This window comes from Gambusia affinis, linkage group LG15, assembly GCF_019740435.1.
Source record: "Gambusia affinis linkage group LG15, SWU_Gaff_1.0, whole genome shotgun sequence".
In the NCBI taxonomy this organism is placed as follows: domain Eukaryota; kingdom Metazoa; phylum Chordata; class Actinopteri; order Cyprinodontiformes; family Poeciliidae; genus Gambusia; species Gambusia affinis.
The window spans coordinates 12,021,397-12,042,343 of NC_057882.1; the positions used below are offsets into that span (position 1 = coordinate 12,021,397).

At 39.5% G+C, this 20,947-nt stretch overlaps 2 protein-coding genes and 1 long non-coding RNA gene across 11 annotated transcripts in view; 1 reads left to right on the top strand and 2 right to left on the bottom strand.

The window, feature by feature from the left end:
• The first annotated feature begins 2,943 nt into the window (after positions 1 to 2,943).
• Positions 2,944 to 13,606, top strand: gnb2 (guanine nucleotide binding protein (G protein), beta polypeptide 2). Of its 2 annotated transcripts, XM_044141327.1 has the most exons (11): positions 3,049 to 3,545; positions 7,524 to 7,604; positions 7,724 to 7,762; positions 8,020 to 8,126; positions 8,746 to 8,809; positions 9,884 to 10,046; positions 10,425 to 10,491; positions 10,586 to 10,787; positions 11,229 to 11,445; positions 12,526 to 12,677; positions 13,084 to 13,606. In XM_044141327.1, the coding sequence occupies exons 2-10, from the start codon at positions 7,548 to 7,550 to the stop codon at positions 12,630 to 12,632; spliced, it is 1,023 nt and encodes a 340-aa protein (XP_043997262.1). In that variant the 5' UTR covers positions 3,049 to 3,545; positions 7,524 to 7,547; the 3' UTR covers positions 12,633 to 12,677; positions 13,084 to 13,606. The 2 variants fall into 2 exon arrangements, with proteins under 2 accessions (XP_043997260.1, XP_043997262.1); XM_044141325.1 differs by having other exon boundaries at positions 2,944 to 3,545; positions 12,526 to 13,606.
• LOC122845189 lies at positions 9,896 to 10,409 on the bottom strand. The gene is made up of 3 exons (XR_006372988.1): positions 10,269 to 10,409; positions 10,058 to 10,174; positions 9,896 to 9,987 (listed from the first exon to the last, which is right to left on the bottom strand). It is a non-coding gene; the product is annotated as an uncharacterized LOC122845189 (long non-coding RNA).
• Positions 13,607 to 14,659: 1,053 nt separating the features above from the next.
• mink1 (misshapen-like kinase 1) overlaps positions 14,660 to 20,947 on the bottom strand; it is a 35,181-nt gene continuing 28,893 nt past the window's right edge. For all 8 annotated transcript variants that reach the window (XM_044141328.1, XM_044141329.1, XM_044141330.1 and 5 more), the window contains one exon: positions 14,660 to 20,036. In XM_044141328.1, coding sequence (XP_043997263.1) covers positions 19,953 to 20,036 — 84 coding nt within the window. In that variant the 3' untranslated portion in view covers positions 14,660 to 19,952. The remainder of the gene's footprint in view (positions 20,037 to 20,947) is intronic.

Genomic DNA, 20,947 nt, shown 5'->3' on the forward strand with positions numbered 1-20,947 from the left:
CATCGCTGACTCGGAAACATCCTTTAATGCATCTTCAACAGTAACGGGGCTGATTGGAGATGCTGGGTTATTTCACAGAATAGTGGATGTTTATTATAAGAGAAAAACATGTACAGCAAGCTCTACAAAACCTAACTGGAATTGCTAATCAAAATTAGCAATTTTCTTTATCACCACAAGAGGTCACTGTACAGTACCATGCACGGATCTCTGTCAACAATATTTAGGCTTTTCTTAAAATCTCTTATTTTGTAACAATTACTTTAAAAGTTGTAATGACGTTCAATATTCTATAATTATTTCATTCAAAATGAGCACATGGGGTTCCCCAGTTTTGTTTTTGATCCTCGTTATATTATCAAAAACCAAGTAAGTTATTCCTGAAATTCAAATGCCAACGTCAGAGTTAAGTTTATGTCCATAGCACAAATGAAAAACAACCAAATGCTTCATAGTCAAGCTGAATACATTATTTTACTTTTCTTAATTTTGAGCCAGGAATGTTTCGTGGAGACACAAACACTGAACCATATCAGAAGAGCTGTTTCGTCTGATATGGCTGCTGAAATCAGAAACTACTCAATGCATCAATTAAGATTAAGTGACTCGTTTCCAGCTGAAACACAATCTGCCAACACTAAACTAAAAGACAAACAGAATAATCAAGTGACACAAAACACAAATAAAACCTTCAAGGCAAAAAAAAAAAAAAAAAAAAAAACTATCCATAAAACATTGGATTAAATGAAAACAAGAAACATGCTTAAGAAAAGTAAAACAGTAGATGAAAATATAAGTTTCAAAAGATTTTAAAGTTGTCTGAGCAGGATCTACTTAGTAATCTGTAATTTTGAGGCTGCCAGAGGAAAAGCTTGATCACATTTACACATCAGTCTGTGTAATCAATGAACTTTAATTGTGGTCATATTTGACTTTAAATCCATTTGCTGTGGAGTTATTTTTTTACATTTATTTCTGCCCAGAGTTACTATCATTGACTCCTTGAGCCACTCTGGCACATTTTGCACCTGATAGATTCTGACACGGCCATCTTGGAATACGGGCAAACCATCAGGGAAACCAGAATTCACCGATGGAGTAACCCGGTCATTCAATTCATTCAGGTAGTCAGATGATCTCACTGTTTAGCCACACAATATTATTGAACCTGCCTGAGCAAATGAGCAACTCCAGATCATAGCTCTGACCCACAGAGTTCTACCGTAGGTGCTGAGGATGAACGGTCCATGGTTTTACTTCAGGCTTCACAGCTGTGTCGTCTCAAACCCTTGAGTTCACGTCACATTTTATAAGTGGGAATGCACTTATTTTCACTTTTAAACAGAGCCATGAATTTTGCCATTGTTTTTATGACTAAATTTTTGCAGATTACGATCGCTCACTGTTTTTTTCCATCCATATTTCTTTTCCTCAACACTTTCAATGAATGCAGTGGTAAGTTCTTTACCTAATTTTGGTAGATTCAACAATCTCCTTACTCTCCTTGTTTGATGCATGCCAATAATATGATTCATCTGAAACATAAACATTCAGTGACCATAAGATGTTTCTTCTGATATGCCTGTTGAAATCAGAAACTACTCAATGCCTCAATTAGGATTAAGTGACTCGTTTCCAGCTGAAACACGAGCTGCCATGCAGTAGCCCTGTAATTATTCAATGGGAGACTCACTCCCATTGGACAGGTAGTGTATTTTGATTACATCTATGACATCTATCTATATAACAATCTGAATAAATCTATAGAGTAAATGTAGTTCAGCTGTCCAGTTCACATTGTTTTGAAATGGTTTGTCAAGAATAAGAATGAAAGACAATTGAAATCCTCACTTTGACATAAGCCTACGTCTGTTCTGACGTGGAAATTAAGTCAAAAAGTATTTACATGCAAGAATCTGGCATGTCTACAAAATAAATGGTTTGCAGGTAGATATCGTCTAATGGAGAAATTAAGATGCCAATGTATGCTCCAGTTCTCCAACTTTGCGCTTAGTGCTTTTACCCTCTTCACCATCCAACACAAAAGTACTTGATAGTCTCATAAATAATCCTCACCCATTCCAAGGGAGTCGGGAAACTGTGAATCATCTTTTACAGATCAATTATATCAGGCTGTTCAGTCCAGAGATTTTTGGCTCTTTGTGTGTTTTCAAAACTTTTAGCTGGAATCATGGAATCAAAAATGCATGGCACGCATATAATGTGAGCACAATGTCCACATTGGTAGGAAACCAACGCAGCACATCGTGAACACACCATCCTCACAGTACAACATGGCGGTGGCAGCATCATCAGCAGGACAATATCTACAAACGTATAGCGAGAGAGAGAAAGAGAGAGAGAGAGTGATTTAGATCTAGTCAAAGTCCAGATCTAAATCCATGGAAGGATTTGAAAACTGACCTGCACAGTCACTCCAGTCAATCTGACTGAATGGCTAAACTTGTGATGTTTTGTGGGAAAAGAATGGACAACAGTAATTCAGATGAAGCTGGTAGAAGTCAACCCCACAAAAAACAAAAGGTGTAGTTGCTGCCAGAGGCTAAATCAAAATTCAAGTCAGAATTCAGAAACTATGTATAATCTTCATGGTAGCTATTAAAGTCATCATTATTATTATTTAATTATGTTGCAAATATTTTCTCAAGGGTTGTATCCAAATGTGTACATGAACAGCTAAGCTGAACAGCTGAGTCACTTTTCTTTTTTTTTTTTTTTACAATAAAATGTGTACAAATTTTACACATTTTATTTACATTACATGTGTAAAATGCATAGTGTGGATTGTCCCTTTTTTGTTTGTTTTATTTTTCTCTCTTCAAGTCTTTGTGTCAGGAGGTCTTACTGATTTCAGGGGTCTCCTCGTTTCGCCTGTGAGAAAAAGGACTTTATGAAACGGGTTTACAAAACGCATTGATATACTGCTGCAAGGATTTTCGTCTTATTGTTCTTCGGTATCGGTTTGCAGATTTTGCGTCGGTGCTTCGGGTCTGAGCAGCTGTCCTGCTAGAGTGTCGGAAGAGGGAGGGAGGAGGCAACCAGAGGGAGGAAGGAAACGGGGATAACGTCACGAAGACACGGAGTAAAACGGGCAGAGCAGCGGTTAATGGACGATCCTTGATGCGGGCCAGCGGAAGGAAAAACTGGGGCCAGTTCTTTTGATTTTTTCTCCCTCTTACATTAGATAAAAAATGTTTTTTCTAACCTTCCGAACGTGAGAAGGTGCGACGCCGTCAGCAGAAAGGGGTAACAAAAAAAAAGGGGGAAAAAAGCAGCAGCAGATTTGATCCTTTCCTATATCTAGTTTTTTTTCTTTTCCTTGCGCTCCACCAAAAGCGGAGAAATGGAAATGTGTGGAGCCCTCCTGCGTTTGCCTGTTCACTGATCGTGATAACACGGAACTTTTTCAAGAAGGAACGTCCCCGAACTGCATCTTTAATGCGTGAAAAAGACACGTATTTCAACCCTTCACGGCATTTCGGAGACGACGAGTGTTTTTTGAAGCCCATCGGGAGAATTAACAGGTAGCCACTCTTTATTGAACGCCGTGGGTCAGCAGCCTGGTCTGCGTTAAGATGGCTGGGCAGATTATTTTCGATCACATATGGGCTACGGCCAAATGATTGCAGGTAGATTCGTGTTTGACGTTTTCAGATAGATATAAAAGGCATAGAGAGGCTGCAGAGAGAGAGAGAGAGAGAGAGATGCAGAGCTGATGCATCCAGATACATCCCCCATGAAGAGCGGCTGCTTCTTTCCAGTAGATTTTTTATTTCTGGCCTGCATCTGCAGGCTGCTGCTGCTGCATACACATCCTTAGACATTTACATTTGGTCCATCAGACAAGCAGCAGTCAAAAGGATCTGCACTAGCTCTCCAGCTGCAGATGCGACCACCCTGCTAGCCCAGCATCAGATCAGTGCATCCAGAGGGGTGGGGTCCCCTCAAGGTCTCTGGATTCCTGTCATCTTGTGTTGGGTGTACGGCATGCATGCTCTCACAGCCGAGGGAGGTAAAGCCTCAACTGTGCTGCTCAGCAATGCATCAGCGCAGGAGGAATCTGCAGAGCAGCTCCACCGTGAACCATCAGCCGGTTGACGCTTGCAAGCAGCTAACACACACACACGCACACACACAGAGCATCTGGCTGGAGTCAACCAGGCCTGATCTCTGATGTGTTCCTCCTCTACCTCCACCTCCTCCCCGAGTCTTTCTTCTCTTCAATGGCTAAAGGAGCAGCTGTGCCAGGAGACTGAGACCTATGATGCTCCCTCCATTGGCTTCCATTAGTGCTGTGTGATCCATCTGGTCGCAGGCCCCCCCCAGGGAAATGTAGTCTACTATAGCTAAACGCTCTTCCTTGCTGTGTTGGTACTTGTTGTGCGGGGCTCTCATATACTGGATGGTTGCAAGTATGTAAAGCGTGGAGCAGAGCTGGAGGAAGATGGCACCGGACCTCTAAGGAATGTTATATTTGGGGCCCAGCTGGGCCAGACCTGTGCATCTTAAGGCCTTCAGGTCACATCTGGGCATTCATATTTTCTATTGACATCAATAAAAAAAAAAAATCTAATACTAGTCATGGGAGGTGTTCATTTGAGGAGTATTCCGGTGTAGGCATCGTGACACTCAGGCACCCCATTCTGTCTTCTGTCATAAATCTTTTGCTTCAATGCCTAAACCTAACCTTAAATACAAGCCGCATTGATAAATCTTAAGGTTATGTATTGTTCATGATCATATGCATGGTCATGAGCTGGAAGAGAACTTGGACTGCTGAAAATAATGTCTTAGAATAACCGGAAAGGAGTTCAGAATATAGAGTCTTGTTGAGTCTTAGACTGATGTTGATACTGCTGACCCAAATGGAGTAAAGATGTTTTTTTTTTGTTTTTTTTTTTTACCAAATAAAAGCATTTCCAGAGTACAACAGCAGACCTCCTAAACCACTTTAAAGATCCACAGGCCTAACCACATTCTAGGTGTCTTAAAACGTTATGACACCTAGAATGTGTCTTATGTGCAGAAGAAATCCTGTCCAAGTTCTCTTTGTGTTAGCAGCTGTGCAAAAGATCACAAACAATATTTAACAATTTGTGGATGCAATTTCTAAGACTAGTTAGAATAAATTTAAAAAAATAACAGACAAGAAAGGCCTGAGAAAAACACTCGACACAGAATACTTTACGATAACTGGATAGTAATGCATGACTAAGCCTGTCATGAAAACCGATAAATTGTCCCAGGAGTTTTTTGCGATAAACAGAAATGTTGTTTTCAGACAATTGTCAAAAAAACCTAATGGGAATGGCATAACAGTGCAAGAATGTCAGGTCACATCTGGGCATAAAAGATCAATAAACTTTCAATTCTAATGAACATTCGGCAGTGGAAATTAAAGACGTTTTAAATATCCAAAATGAATAAGCAAAACAACAAATAAGATGAATTATGAAACGTCCATCAAAAAAAGGCTAGTTGAGACCAAAGCACCAGACTGAAGACTTTTATTATCCAGTTTTTGGTGGAAAAAGAGAGAAAAGAGAAAGACAATACATCATATGAATGGAACTTATTGCACTGCCTTTAATCTATCATCCAATTAATTGATTATAATCTGACAGGCTTATACATGCATGTCTTGGGATGCAGTATTTTAGTACCTTTATTTTAACTGTCCTAAATACACATTCTACATGCCAATAAGAAATTCAGTCTGTCGGGTGGAGTCCCAATTATTACAGCAAAATAAAAATAATGGCCTGTCACATTTTATCGTTCTGGTTTTACCAGCAGCTGACGACACAGGAACGTATCATGAAATACATTTGGGGGTAAATTGAGCTCAGCCAGTTAGCTGATCCTGAACAGTTACTCATTGAGCTATTTAGTAAAATGAATAAGCAACCTCTGAGTGAAGCTCATCGCCCCTCAGTAACCATAGCAACAACATCAATTTTAAGTAGCGCAAACTTGATTTGAATTTTATGAACAGAGTTTCATGTTTACTTAGATTAAGCACGTCACCGAATGTGTTCTTTCTTGACCATCACAGCATTCATGTAACAGTATTTATTAAATAAATAGCAGGAAGCAAGCAAAGGAAACAATGTTATTTCTAAAATATACTCGCAGTACATTTTAGACGAGATCTCATGGTGTCTAAACGGCACAGTACTTCTCCGTTTAAGTCAAATTTACCCAGCTGAGCATCAAGTAGTCGCCTCATGCTTGATACCAAGTGTCTGCTTGACACTTTGAAGGAAGACGGGAATTTTCACATTTTTCTTTGACAAAATGAAAAATTCTCATCCAGAAGAAGCTTTTGCCACTTTTTAACATCTTTGTACAAACTATTAATAGGGTTACACCAAGGTTGCATGATATTTATTAAAAAACAACCCCATCATATTCTTACTTTTCCCTAAAACACTGAACTCGTCTTCTCTCCTTATCTAATAAACTTAATATCTGGATCTACAGTCACACCTCTGAAGTGCTTCAATGCAGACTCTGAAGAGTTGAGAATGTGAGGTCAGTTTAATTAGCTTTGGTTGAAAACACGCATAAACAAATTTATTCACAGTTACTTTAAACTTCTACCAGTGAGTAAAGTTTGTACCTTGTCAATTTAAAAATATTTTAAATTTCTTTACATATTTAAAGTGAAGTTAAAGCTAAATCCATTCGTAGTAAATGCAGCTACAAGTAGGAAGTTTCAAGGTACATCGTTTCTGTGAGAAGCTAAACGTTCTGGGGGGGCCCCCTGCTGGCCTGGAGGACTTAAGCAGCAAATAAGTTTGCGTTTGCCTTGGGCTGGCTCTTACAGGGACAATGTTAGCCAGTTGAAAAGCGCAACCGTTGTTGAAGAGATGAAGTGGTATTTACTGTATGTTGGTGGAGGCTCTCTCCTTTGGTGGGAGACGGCACCCAGGATTATCATGAGGTCTGACTGACTTGTGGGCTTCAAAGGGAACGTTCGCCATTTATCTGTTGCCTGGTAATGAAACTGGCAGCTGAGTAGCAGCTTAGTCATTACAGATTATTCTCCCCTGTTAAACCAGACATGGTTTTGCCGTCATAAACAGATTACCAATGTTTTCCTCACAGTGGCTTCAGTAAACCTCTGAGATTAAAGTGTGCGCTTCGGTTTAAGTATTTATATCCACAAATTGGGTGCAAAAAGTGCTTTAAGTAAAGTTTATTTTAAAATCTAATTGTTAAATATTTGATTAAGATGACCACTGGATTACCGGATTAAGAGAATATTGAACTATGCATATCCCAGATGGGATTTAATCATATGTACGGTCAGAGTGTACCTGCTTATCTCCTCTTATGGGTGGAAAAGGGAAGGCTGGCTTTGAAACCACCTCAGCTGTCGCCAGACAGGAAGCTCAGCGGACATAGGCAAACGGTCATCCGCTGCCACTACCCTGAAACACATTTGATCGTATTTAAGGCAACGTTTTATCAAATTACAATTGTTCTCTAACCAACAGGTTAAAGCTTGGAAAACATCCAAAATGAGCGAGCTGGAGCAGCTTCGTCAGGAGGCCGAGCAGCTGAGGAACCAGATAAGGGTAAGTCATGATTTGAAAGCAAAAGGAAGTTCAACATTAATATAAAAAAAAAAAAAAATCTATCTTTCTTCAAATGTAACCTCCTGACCTGTCCTCTCCTGTGACGGTGTGCTCATTAGGATGCCAGGAAAGCTTGTGGAGATTCAACACTCACCCAGGTAACTGGTACTGAAAACCGGCCCACTAAACGGTAACTGGACTGAATCTATAGGCAACTTGAGCTAATTGCCTTCAACGTGTGGCAAGAGGAAACGGACCATCAATGTTCAGACTGCAAGAAAACTACCCACTGATCCCACAGTCACCGCCAAACAAACTATTAGCGTGGCATTGTAACGAGTTTGTGAGCAGACATCATAATTAAACCGAACACTCTGCAAATTAAAGCTCATGAAAATCTTGTGTTCTCATTTAGATGGCTGCCAGTTTAGATCCTGTTGGCCGGATCCAGATGCGGACAAGACGCACCCTTCGTGGACACCTGGCCAAGATCTACGCCATGCACTGGGCGACAGACTCAAAGTGGGACTCCCAAAGTTTTGACCCCCGATACCTTCCATGTTCTGCATGTTGTTCTTGTCTTTGCAAAATTGTTTCAATTCAGCCACACTAGATGTTTTTCAACAGCACGTCTCTGAATCACTGTAGTCTGGACCCGGGGAAATATCAAAACTCTCATTTTTGGGTCTTTTTTTTTTTTTGAGTCATTCAGATGTAAATTTGAAGACTGGCTTACGGTTGAGCTCATTTGGATTGTCCGGATCTCGCAGTAATCAGATATGGCTAAATTATGATAGTTATCACAGATTGATTTATGACTTAACAACAGAGGCAGTCATGTTTTAGGATAGGGTGAAGAAACTGCTTCTTGCAATTATTCAGGTCATTTATATAAAAAAAATTGGTTTAATAATCTGAAGTATTTAACTGGTAAAAAATAAATAAATTGGCAAAACCCAAATATGTGCATTGTGTAAGAGAGAAAGACGGGTAATTAAAACATGGAGGTTTCAGCAATGGCAGGTCTGATGTAGTCATCAGTAAATGTTGGGGTAACTGTGATCCAACATGTAGACTGGGTTGTGCCTGGGATTCATCTAGATTTGCGTTTCCAACCCTTTGCTTTCTGTTGCTCCTGCAGGCTTCTGGTTAGTGCCTCTCAGGACGGGAAACTGATTGTGTGGGACAGCCACACCACTAACAAGGTAAAGTCAGTAAAAATTCTGCTCTCATGAGGTCATGACTTGTCTGGACGAGAACTTGAGTTGAGTGACTCAGGCCAGCTTTCCAGACAACAATTGCAAATGATCTAATGTAACATTTACAGTTGCTTCAGTGGAGATTTCCTGCTGTTAGAGGATTTTTATGCATGTTCCCCCTCTAACCACAGCGTTGGACGACATTTGGGCCATGGAAAAGATTTGCAGGTTGTTTCGTATAAGTGGAAATCTTAATGTTAACAAGACATTTGTTAAGACGTGTGTCGGACATTTGCATAAAGAAATATTGGCTTTGCGACACATGAAGTAAAGTTTCTCATGCTTTTTCACTATTCCATTGACCTCTGACCTCCTTTTTGACAGGGGAAACTGGGTAGGGTGGATATTTCACAAAAAGGAAAAGAGACTATTGTACAAAATGAGAAAAAGTTGTTTTTTTAAGTCTACACAGTTTGCAGAAGTTTTCATATCCCTTGCACTTTTTCAGATTTTCTAAAAATACAATTATATATGCTTAGTTACATGGTTTTGAAAGCTTCTTTCTTTAAAAAAATAAAATAAAATACCTCAACCATGTTTAACCATAGGAATTGTGTCAAAGTGATGTGCATCGTTAGTTTTCCTACAGCGATTTGAATGGAGGACACAAGGTTTAATTTTGGCCCCTTGTTTTACTCATTTGCTGGTCGCCGTGTTTAAGCAAAACCAGATTGTTGAAAACTTCATTTACTAACAGGTGACTCACTGGATTTCATCGAGTGGCTTCAGATTAAAAAGGGGCTGAATGAACCACACTTGCAAAATTTTTAGGTGTCATTTTTGAAAAACGCAATTACTGCTTTGTGCTAGTCTATTACATAAATATCAATTTATGTCTCGGTTTTTTTGTTGTTTTTTTGCCTGTAAGGATTTAAAAAAAAAAAGGCTCAAGGGGTATAAATATTTTTGCAAGGCTGTTTATCAATCTGTCTGCACACATCATGACTCCTTTGCACTGATTCCTTTCTGCGACGTTGTTGAGAATTTGCATTTCGTCACATGATGCGTCTTCCTCCTTAGATACACGCCATCCCTCTGCGCTCCTCCTGGGTAATGACCTGTGCGTACGCCCCCTCTGGGAACTACGTGGCGTGCGGAGGTCTGGACAACATCTGCTCCATCTACTGCTTAAAAACACGTGAAGGCAACGTGAGGGTCAGCAGAGAGCTACCTGGACACACAGGTGAAATTTACCTCTCCATTAAGCCTAAAACGATTCGTCGCTCTGCCAGATTAATGTTCAAAGTCATATTTCACCAACATGATTCTTCTGGCTGGAAGCGAGACTCCGGTCAAGATCTCGATTTCACTCTGACAGGGAATGTGGGGAGGGAGGAAAATAATTTCTTTTGAGATATTTCTTTGTCTCTTTTCTCAAAGTTCTTGATTAAACGGAAGCTTTTACCTGTATATTTGCCAGGGCTGTGAATATTCTGGGTTTAATCTGGAACATTGAACAGTGGTGAGCCATTGAAAAGAGGTGGCAGCAACTCCAAGAGGCCATTAGCGACTCAAATGAAAGAATTGTAAAGATGACACCCTCTTCTCTCCGTAACCCCAGGTTACCTTTCCTGTTGCCGTTTTATTGATGACAATCAAATCATCACAAGTTCAGGAGACACCACCTGGTGAGTCTGACGAGTCAAAGCCATGAACCTGCAGTGCAAACATGTCCTCCGGAGCTGCCCGCTGTTGACAGACTCTTTTGCTCTTTGTCCCCAGCGCGCTGTGGGACATCGAGACGAGTCAGCAGACCACGGTATTCTCGGGCCACAGCGGTGACGTCATGAGTCTGTCCCTGTCGCCCGACCTCCGCACCTTCGTCTCAGGAGCCTGCGACGCTTCGGCGAAACTGTGGGACATCCGGGACAGCATGTGCCGACAGACCTTCACGGGGCACGAGTCGGATATCAACGCCAGCTGTGTGAGTGCGCCAGCCAAACGTAAAACAACACGGCTTCCGGTTCTCTCGTTCCTTCTCTGCCTGCATGGATCTATAGTTTGACACGGTTTCAGGAAACGCAGCGAGATCAGATCGCAGTGGAGATCCTCGTGATAAACGCTCTTGAGAGCGCTTCACATTTTGCCATGGCACATCTGCAATCTTTCTTTTATTAAGATTCTGCGTGTTGGATAAAGGAGAAAATAATCTGTAGTGGAAGAAAAATTAAAGTGATGTAGGCTATTTGAGCATCTGTGCTTTCAGGAGACGTACAGCAGAGAGACATTTTGTTAAAAATGATCAGATCAGATTAAGTGAAACACAGACATAACAGATTCCTAAAAAAGCACCTAGCAACTCTGGGAGCTTATTTATTGCTGCTTTTGCAAGAGTTCGCTTGTTAGCCATCACTTCTTTTCCCAGTTCTTCCCCAACGGAAGCGCCTTCGCCACAGGCTCCGACGACGCCACCTGCAGGCTGTTTGACCTGCGTGCAGATCAGGAGCTCAGTATCTACTGCCACGACAACATCATCTGTGGGATCACCTCCGTGGCTTTCTCTCGCTCCGGCCGTCTGCTGCTGGCCGGCTACGATGACTTCAACTGCAACATTTGGGACGCCATGAAGGGAGACAGAGCAGGTGGGCCACAGAATCAGATTAGCAGCGACAACAGCGCGTCGTCGGCTGGTTTTTCTGAAAGATTCGTTATAAAAAGTTAGTTTATTGTGAAAAGTTCCGCCTCACGGACGGAAACAGGGCGCACGATGCTTTCAACGTGAAGGGGTTCCACACCTGCAAAGGTCTTAGTTCTGCAAGATGGCGACAGATTATGTGGCGCACAGAGTTCTGAGTTGTTTTGATTTGAAAAACAATTATTCCTTAACAATAAGAGCAAACACTCAAACTAAACATTTGGCTTTTGTCAATTTTTTTCACTAAGACATTTTGCTGCCACAGTAAAAAGTTTTATTTGTGTCGAATTTACACAAAGCTGTTGTTACTGCAGATTAAACGAGGCAGCTTTAGCGACGTGTACCTGCAAAACCTTAAACTTCGTCACAGTTTCCATTTATCATTAAGTTTGAGGAATATTTGCGTGGAAACAATGTTGAAAATCATACATGTAATAACAAAACAGTCATTCTTAACACAAAGCCAATAATGTAATGATGTGCAAGTAATGTAAGAAGCAAACGGCTTTTTGTGCTACATTAAAAGCTTTGAAAATGTTAAATTACTTAAATAGGACTCCAATTGTGCAAACAGGTGCAAGAGGCGGCATAGTTCTCATCTTATTCTTAAATGACACAGAAATATAATTACACTTTTATATTATGTAAGAGCCAAGGGCCAATTAATTAGATGAATTAGTTGTGTGATAAAACTTAAACGTATAGTTTTATTTGCTAAGTTATGTAATTGCTTAATGGAGGAAATCACTGTGATGTGCAGTTAATAGCTGCTGGAGGTCACGAAGACAGATTTACAAACCATTTGTTTCATAGTATGTTGATAAAATATCACACTACTGTGAAAAAGTTAATCACATTTTTGGTTTTATTGCCCTTAAACTTGTTGAAATGCTTACGTTATTGGCATGTTTTGTCCGTTATTAATTCTGTAGTTACTACATAGCTAAAAGAAAAATAAATGAAAAATCTTTACAACAAGCAGCTTTTTTTTTTAATGTGTGTGTGTGTGTGTGTGTCCACCCTACAGGAGTCCTGGCTGGTCATGACAATCGTGTCAGCTGTCTGGGTGTGACAGATGACGGCATGGCGGCGTGCACCGGATCCTGGGACAGCTTCCTTAAGATATGGAACTGAGCCACGCACGTCAGCAGGAACCACGCGCACGCCCAGCATCCCTGCGCGCGCACACGCACACACACACACACCCCCACACGCACACACACCCACACGCATACCCCTAGCCCTCCTTCTTCTCCCCCCACCGATGCTGTATTTAAGATTTAACAGCCAAACTGCAACATTTTACTGTACATATTATGAACAACGTAGGTCAGAGTTTACCCACACACCCCCTGATTCCACAAGGCTTTGAATACAAGAAATTAAATCTGGACACACGCCTACATCACACAGTACTGACTAAAATGCACAGCAGCACACAAAACCTGTTTATATCAAATGTGACCAAATACAGCTGAAACTTCAGCTGCTTGAATGAAAAAAAAACAACAACAAAAAAACAACTCAAGATTCACTGTTACCTGAAGCCTTTTAAACACATCTAACAGTCCTAATTCACACACAGTTCTCCTGAGAGACACCACTCCTCCAGAAGAGGAGCGGGAGAACAGCCCACCGGATGATTCTGCCTTTGTTCACGAGGAAACTCGACACGCGCTTCATGTTCCTTTCTGTACCGTTTCCGTGTCGGCATCATACGACTTCAGCGACGCCGGCGTGGAGGAAGAGTCCCATAAGTGCATAAACGCTTCACTGACATGCTGTTCAGGTCATGTGGTCACATTTTATAGCTATGTACATCTCACGCTAGGTTTTAAGTTCACTTTTGCTCCCCTTTCTTGTTTTTTTTTCTTTTCTTTTTTAGACTTGTTTTATTCATGTTTTCCCTGTGTGCCTCAGATACACTGAAAATTAGATAATCATCAGGTAATTCCAAATGATCTTGGAGAAAAGAGGGACAAATTACAACATACAGAAACACATCTAGTGTCAGAAGCCAGTTTTCAAACTTTGACTTTGTCATCGATTATTTGGAAAATACCATGGAATAATTGTACATAATACTAATAAATAATAGCCTCTCCTGATGGCTTTTGTGGTTTCTTTTCTAAAGCTGCAGATGGGATACTACAATTACTGTGTTGAATGCCAAGTATTTATTCTTGCATAAAATAAACCCATGAATAATTTTCTGGACTGTTATCGTCTTCAGCCACAAGGGGGTGCTGCGGTCCACTTTGAAACAGATTTAAAATGACGTTACAAGCCATCCTGTGATTGGCACACGGGTTCCTTCAGTCCACGTAATAAAAAAAAATAAAAGAATGAATATTTATCTTGAATATTCGTCTTCATTTTAAAATACAACAAAGTTCCCTCTGGGGAACTGTTAGAAGTTGCTAGAATTTATATCAGGCAGTTCTACAGTCATTCCCTACGTAGACCAGAGGACGTTCATTTGGAGGAAACACTTTTTGAGGTGTGATCAACCTGTGTGTGGTGTTGGTGTGTGTGGTTGAGGATAATGGTCAGCTTTAAATGTAAAAACTGGAGAATAAAAACCAAACAAACATGTTCCACCAGGAGGAAAAACATGGAGGAAGGACCAAAGACAGAGACATAAAGAAGTTAAGAAGAAATGTAAAAAAAAAAAAAAAAGGAAATGGCACAAAGATGGAAGGAAGGCAGGAAGAAGGAAAACATGGAAGAGAGGAAGCAAAGAAGACAGAAAATAAAGCAGGAATAAAAAGGGCATAAAAAGAAATGAAGTTGATATATGGAACAGATGAGGGGCAACATTTAGACAAACTGATAGTCTGGAAATAACAAAACTGTTCCCATAATCCATCTTTTCCAGATTTTTCACTGTCCAGACATAAAATCATGTTTGATTTTGTCCCTTTTACAATCTTTTTAAAATTAATGCATCTGAAGCATTTAATTTTATCATCATTTCTGCTTCAAATCTTTTAAGTTTCTAGCAACTTCTAATTAGTAATCCACGACTTCTATGACTGCTTCTTTGGAGTAAAAATATGACAAGAATGAAACAAAAAACAAAAAAACAACAATAGTCTTTTCCTTTCATTGCAGATCTAACCATCAACATCAACAGAAAAAACAGCACCAACAAACCAAAGTGAGATCAAGATTTTATTTTTCAAACAACCTGTATTAAGACATAAATTCATTCAGCACAATCTTTTGAAAGTTTAAAGTTTATAGGTTTATGAAATACAATCTGAAGTTAACCTCTCACAAGTAACAGGTGTGGGCACATTAAAACGTTGCAAAAATGTTTAAAAAAAAAAGATCAAGTTATTGGAAAAGAAAAATGGATATTATAGCTCCGTCTAAACATCCTGGTGATTATGATTTGCTATTACCATCCACACACGCCACACCAAAAATAACAGAGGTGCCACATCAGATTATTACTAGGTTTTCTATTCATCATTGCCATTAAGGCAGTTTCTGACATTTCGTCGTCTTTAGAAGGTGATTGTGTTAAGCTGACAGAGAGGAGCTGTCGTTTCGAGCACTTACACACGTAAGAAGAGAATGGTTTTGTAACAAACACACCAGCCTACATTTATTCTGCCAAAGGCCACTGAAGAATCACCACCTGCGAGCCACACTGAGGTGGACAGCCAGGGTTGCGATTGGTTCAGATATTGCTTATTTAACAGAAGCGTCGCCGTCTCGCCACGGTTCTTCCATCAGTTTCAGACGACGCCTTCAACTGATCACACCGATGAAACTGATGGAACCTAAAGTAACGCCGACCTTCTTCAAAGTGTATTTGTTTAGGTTTCAATTGGTGCTTAGTGCAAACTTGAACAGAACTCTCACGTGTTAAGGTGCTTTTTTTTTTTTTTTTTTTTGAATTTTAAAACTGTTTAGGGATCAGTATTTTTAAAAGGATGCTTTACTGTAATTAGAGAGACACGAGCCAACATGCCAAAGGTTGGAACTGGTTAGTTTTCCTTGATAGTCTCTGCTGGGTGATCAGAAGAACAAATATGAAAAGATATTTAAGTATTTCTTAAATGCATGAAAGCTAAAATTAAATTACCAGCATGTACTTTGATCTATTTACTCAGTAAAAAAACGCAATATATAATGACAAATACTTTGGATTCCTTCATTTAGTGATTCAGAGCCACTTTCACTGCATTTTATATTCCTTTACATAAAGAAATGTATATGTACATTTCTTTATGTAGCATAACATAAAGAAATGTTTTTTTGCCCATTTTAATAAAAATGGGCAAAACAAATGCTGATCTATATTAGCCAGGAGAAAACTGATTGGTGCAAGTCTGGTTATGTTGTATCATGTCAACCATAAATTTATTGTGTAGTCTTAATGCTTTTAATGTCTTCTTTTACAGTAAGGCTTACATTTATAAGCCTCAGTAACAAATCTTGAGTGTTTTCAAAAAACGAGTCAATTAAATTCAGAAGTTTGACTTTAAAATGTGATGAGTTTTGCCTCAGAGATCTCCCATAAATTATATACATCCTACCTTAACGCACAGGCTCTAATTTTGGAATAATTGTTGTCCTTTCGATGAAAACCTACTTCTTAAAGTTAAGAACTGCAGCGCCAAACTGGCTTAGCTTTTGATCCTATTTAGTTTTAGTTGTGCCTACCATGTTTTCACACTACAGTCCTCAGTTTTAACCACCGTCGACATCCTTTATTTGTCTAGTTTCACAAACGGATTTTGATAAAACAAACATAAACCTCTGGTATTCTGACAAATTGTTAAAACAAACTTTTGACTCTCTGGTTGCTGTTCCCTTGATAAGAGGCTAAAATCACCACTGCACTTCCTTTACGACGATCACCTGAGAATATTGACGGCCCGTCAGCCCCGCGCGGCTCATCAACCAACATGGACGTCGCTCTGAAAACTGACGGTCTGTCTGGACGATGCAACAGCCGACAACCGTTTCATTTTTAAACAGCCATTTTATCGGGTTTGACAAACCCGACGACAGAGAACGTGGGGAACAGGACTCCGTCTCTGTTATGCTAAGTTGATCCATCCTAAAATACATTGTGCTTAGAATAGTGTTACACTTTTATACAAATACAAACCTGTTTTATAGATGTACATTCACCTTTATTTCTGAATATTACTAATTTACAAACTTTATAAAATAGGCTTCTGAGAATATAACAAGCTACTCTCCCGACTACAAGGTTACACAATCAACATCACTGAAGGATAAGCAATTATTTGATCTTTGTAGCATGAACCTAAATTACCACCATCATTTGAGGACACTTCTCTCTCTCTCACACACACACACACACACATATTCACTTGAGGGTTTTCTCCAAACTGGTTTCATACACATGGCTTTTCTCTGTGCTGGTTCCCTCTGTAAGCTGATCCACTGCACATCACATTAAGCTCACTGAACGCGTAATAACCCAGTTATTACTACTTTCTGATTGGACGCGCTATGAATCATTAGGAGTTGATTTTGGTGCCAAAGAAAATTCATCTCACATTCACTTAGGGGATATTCTAGATCTTACTTTATTTTATTTAAGTGCACTTAACCGGCACTGAGTGTTAGTCCAAAACGTCTTTTTGGATTTTCAAGTAAGAGACAAGGGACAGGGCTAAAAAAAAAAAAAAGATTCCTTAGGCTTCTAACTCTCCCTACTCCAAGGCACTACTTAATCTGTAAACACGATGGCAGACTGATTGAAAATAAAAAGGAAAAGCAAGTGCCACCGCTCTGTGTGTATTGTAAATCTGCAGTGTAGGGCATGGCACATGAAAGATATTCAACAAGGGGAAAGATAAAAACGTTTCATACAGTACTATACAAACTGTTTCAATGCACACTGTGGTATGTGTTAGATATACACCTGTAAGGGTTTGCAAACTGAAGGAAAAGTGTTCCCCATGTCCATTTAAATTTTCGTCCTGTACAATAAACCATCTATCTATAGAATAATAATCCTAACTTTGACTCAAGCAAGTCCTGCGATCTTTATAGCTTTATGGCGGTACATCTTATCCTGAAGAGGGCAAGCTTCAGCAGAGTTTCCCACTGATCACTAATCAAAGGTTCCTTCATCATTTCCTCAATTAGTTTAGTTTCTGATCAGACAGAAATCTGGTTGAATATTTTTGCACACTCTTCTCATTAGAAATAGTAGAATCAATCTGAACTGGTTGCTTTAACGTGCATTTGGGATCTCTCCGACTCATCCGACTCGAGCGCTCAGAAGAAACTAAAGTGGTTTAGAAGTTTGCGAGACGGCAGGAACCATAAAAGCTCAATCACTTGGATCAACAGCTAGACGGAGATAAAAGCTGGACGATTAAACAATCGTTGATTGGACCTTCTGGGATCTCCTGGCCTCAACCCACATTAAAATGTAGGTTTAAGTGTTTAAAATTCAGTTCTTTGTTGGGAATCCAATCAGTTTCAATTAACTACCAATTCTGCAAAGAAGAGTAGTCAAATATTCAGTCACAAGATGGTTGGTATATACAAAGAAAATGCATGTGGCTGCGTTGTTGTATTTTATGTTATCGTTATCAGGGTTTCCCTCCAGTGTATTATAAGCCCGGCGGCCCACTAGGCTTTACTTGCCCCCCCACCGGGCTGAGCATTGCTTATTTACTCAAGTCTTTATAAAATGTTTGCATGTTTTAAGACTTTTATAGTTGGTGTTCAGATATTAATCTTAAAATCTTCCAATAACACAAATTGTCACATTTTTAGTCGACTTTAAACATTTTTTAACTCAAAAACACGACGGGCCGCCGGATGAATGACTTACCACTGGGCTTAGCAAGTTTTCTGGGGGAAATCTTGATTATACATTGAAAAAAAAAAAGGTCAGTTGAGGTTATCTGTGTATCGAAACCTTCGATCAACACTGTGTGTATATATATATAAACCAACTATTTATACATTAGAGGAGCCTTGGTCAGTGATCTGCGAGTCGTTTTCGCCTCTATTCACAGCTTCCATTTAGTTTCTGCTTTCTTTGGCCTCGACTCAACCCAGCAATCCCAACATGCACTGTGAACTTTGGCAGAATGTAAATCTATAAAATATATTACGCTTCACGAGTTCCACTCACGCTCTCCAAAGTGCCCAAAAAGCTGGAGTACTCTGCCGAACTGGAGTGTCCCCCTGAAGATAAATTGTTCTGCTGGCCAAAGACCACAAAGAGCCGTTCTCCTGCACAAACACTCCTCACCCACAGTCACGCAAAAAAACAAAACAAAACAAAAAAAAAAACAATTCGAGGACTAAAGATTGATACAGCAGAGTTGATCAGCGATTGTCCCTCCACACCCATCCTCCTCCTGAAGCTCTCATCATGCTGCCTCACATACAAACTCCCCTCTTAAAAAGACTCCACAACAGTAGAATATATTGCAATAATATCACATTAGAAGTACAGTAAAAATTAAGAAAATCAGTAGCCTAGAACTATTACAGAACCACTACATACAAATAGTAAATTTTGCTTACTTTGTAAACCTATGAAAGATGGATACAAGTTGAATGAAGTTGGTTTTTACACAAACCCAAGAAGAAACTAAAGCAGGAAGTTGTTCTGCTCTGATTCTATTTACCTAATAAAAAAAAGACTTTGAACTAGATTTATCATTTATTAATATTGGACTGAAATTTAATGTACATTTAAACGATTCAAGGCCTGATTGCTGTCACATCAAAAAAGAAAAACAAACAAACTGGGTTTATAAATAACTGAAGTATTTAAACAAACCGCTGCACCTTGGTTTTGTCATCTTTTTGTAATACATCAAATGTTTGTGGTTAATCTTGGTATGGAACAGCTTCATTTCAAAACGGCAAACTTCTGAACAAACAAGGTCTGTGCAGCACAGCACATTTGAAACGGATTCTCGTCCAAGTCTCAGGCGATATATTATTGACTTTGAACACAGTACTTGAAAAATGATGCCTTCCTCAAATATAGGAATGTTAACATACGTCACAAGTAGAAACTAAATAGATCAAACTAAAGAAGACAGCTTCACAAAAAGAACAGAATCAAGCTAAGTTATATATACAGAGTCTAAATTAATTGTGGATATTGACATTTGAATCTCATCTGCGACTTTTCATGACGTTTCCCAGCAGACTGCCAGCAGGGGGTCTCTGTATAAACTGTACCTTAAGCAGTTTAGGCTGGAATGGATGTAGAGTCTGGTTCTGTGATGCGTGTTGTTGGGGTTTTTTTGTTTTTGTTTTTTTTTTTTCTGTGTGAGTTCTGGATCTCTTTGCGTTTGCGGTGGGAGAACGCAAGTATGTAGGAGCTTCAGGGTAAAAGGGAGTAGTGTTTGTAAAGTGTGTGCATGCGTTAGCAAGAACGTCGGCTCTGCTGGGTTCTACGCACTGATCAGAGCAGCTGCCGCTTCACCAGTTCATGATGCAGTTTCTGTTCAGGGTCATGAAGTACACCTGGCTGCTGCCTCCTGAACGAACGGAAGCAAAAAACACCTGGGGAGCAGCACAGACACAAAGGGCATGCAAGTGTTACAGGACTTACATCTATAACAGGGTTATTAGCATCTGCAGCACTGTTCTGAAAAAACAGGTCACTTCCCGTCTTTGCACAAGTCTTAAAGAGTTAGAAACGCAACTTTTACCACTTGAAGTTCACTGCACTGTCACTACAACTAAAAACTAAATTGGTGTTTTGGTATTTAGTGTATTTCAAGCTTTGAAAATCTGAAATCATTTGAAAACAGAAAGTATGACAACTGCAAACATAGCAAGACATGCCTGTAAACCTAAACTGACAATCCTAACAAGAGGCCATTAACAAAAAAATAAATAAAAAAAGCAGCTATTAGTCTTGGACTCCTAGTAGACCGGCCTTTTTGGAAGAGTGGGGAAAAACTAAGTCATTATTAAAACAAAGCTATGCGAAGTCAATTTTGCAATTTTCCCCAAGCCAGAGAGGGAACACAGCAAGAGTATGACAAGATGCTGTTCTCAAATTATACCAAAACGCAACATTTTGGACAGTAAGCAAAAACATTAAGTGTGGAAAAGGAAAACTACATTTGTCACTGGAAAAACCATCATGACGGTCAAACATGGTGGGGGCAGCATTATGCTGTGGGAACAGGGAAGTTTCTACAGGAAGAAACATTTTTAGAGGAAAAAAGGACAGAGGCTAGATGTGACTGTTCTCCTTTCAACAGAACAAAGATTCAGAACATACGATCACACAGATAATTTTAATAAATTAATACGTTTCAATCCAAGAAAAAAAAAAAATACACCTAAATCAAAAGGAGAAACTATTAACATTTTTGGAAATTGATATTTACAGATATAAATCTAATACCACCTATATATGAAACTTAACTATTTTAAAGAATTTTTTATTCCAAGTTCAGAAA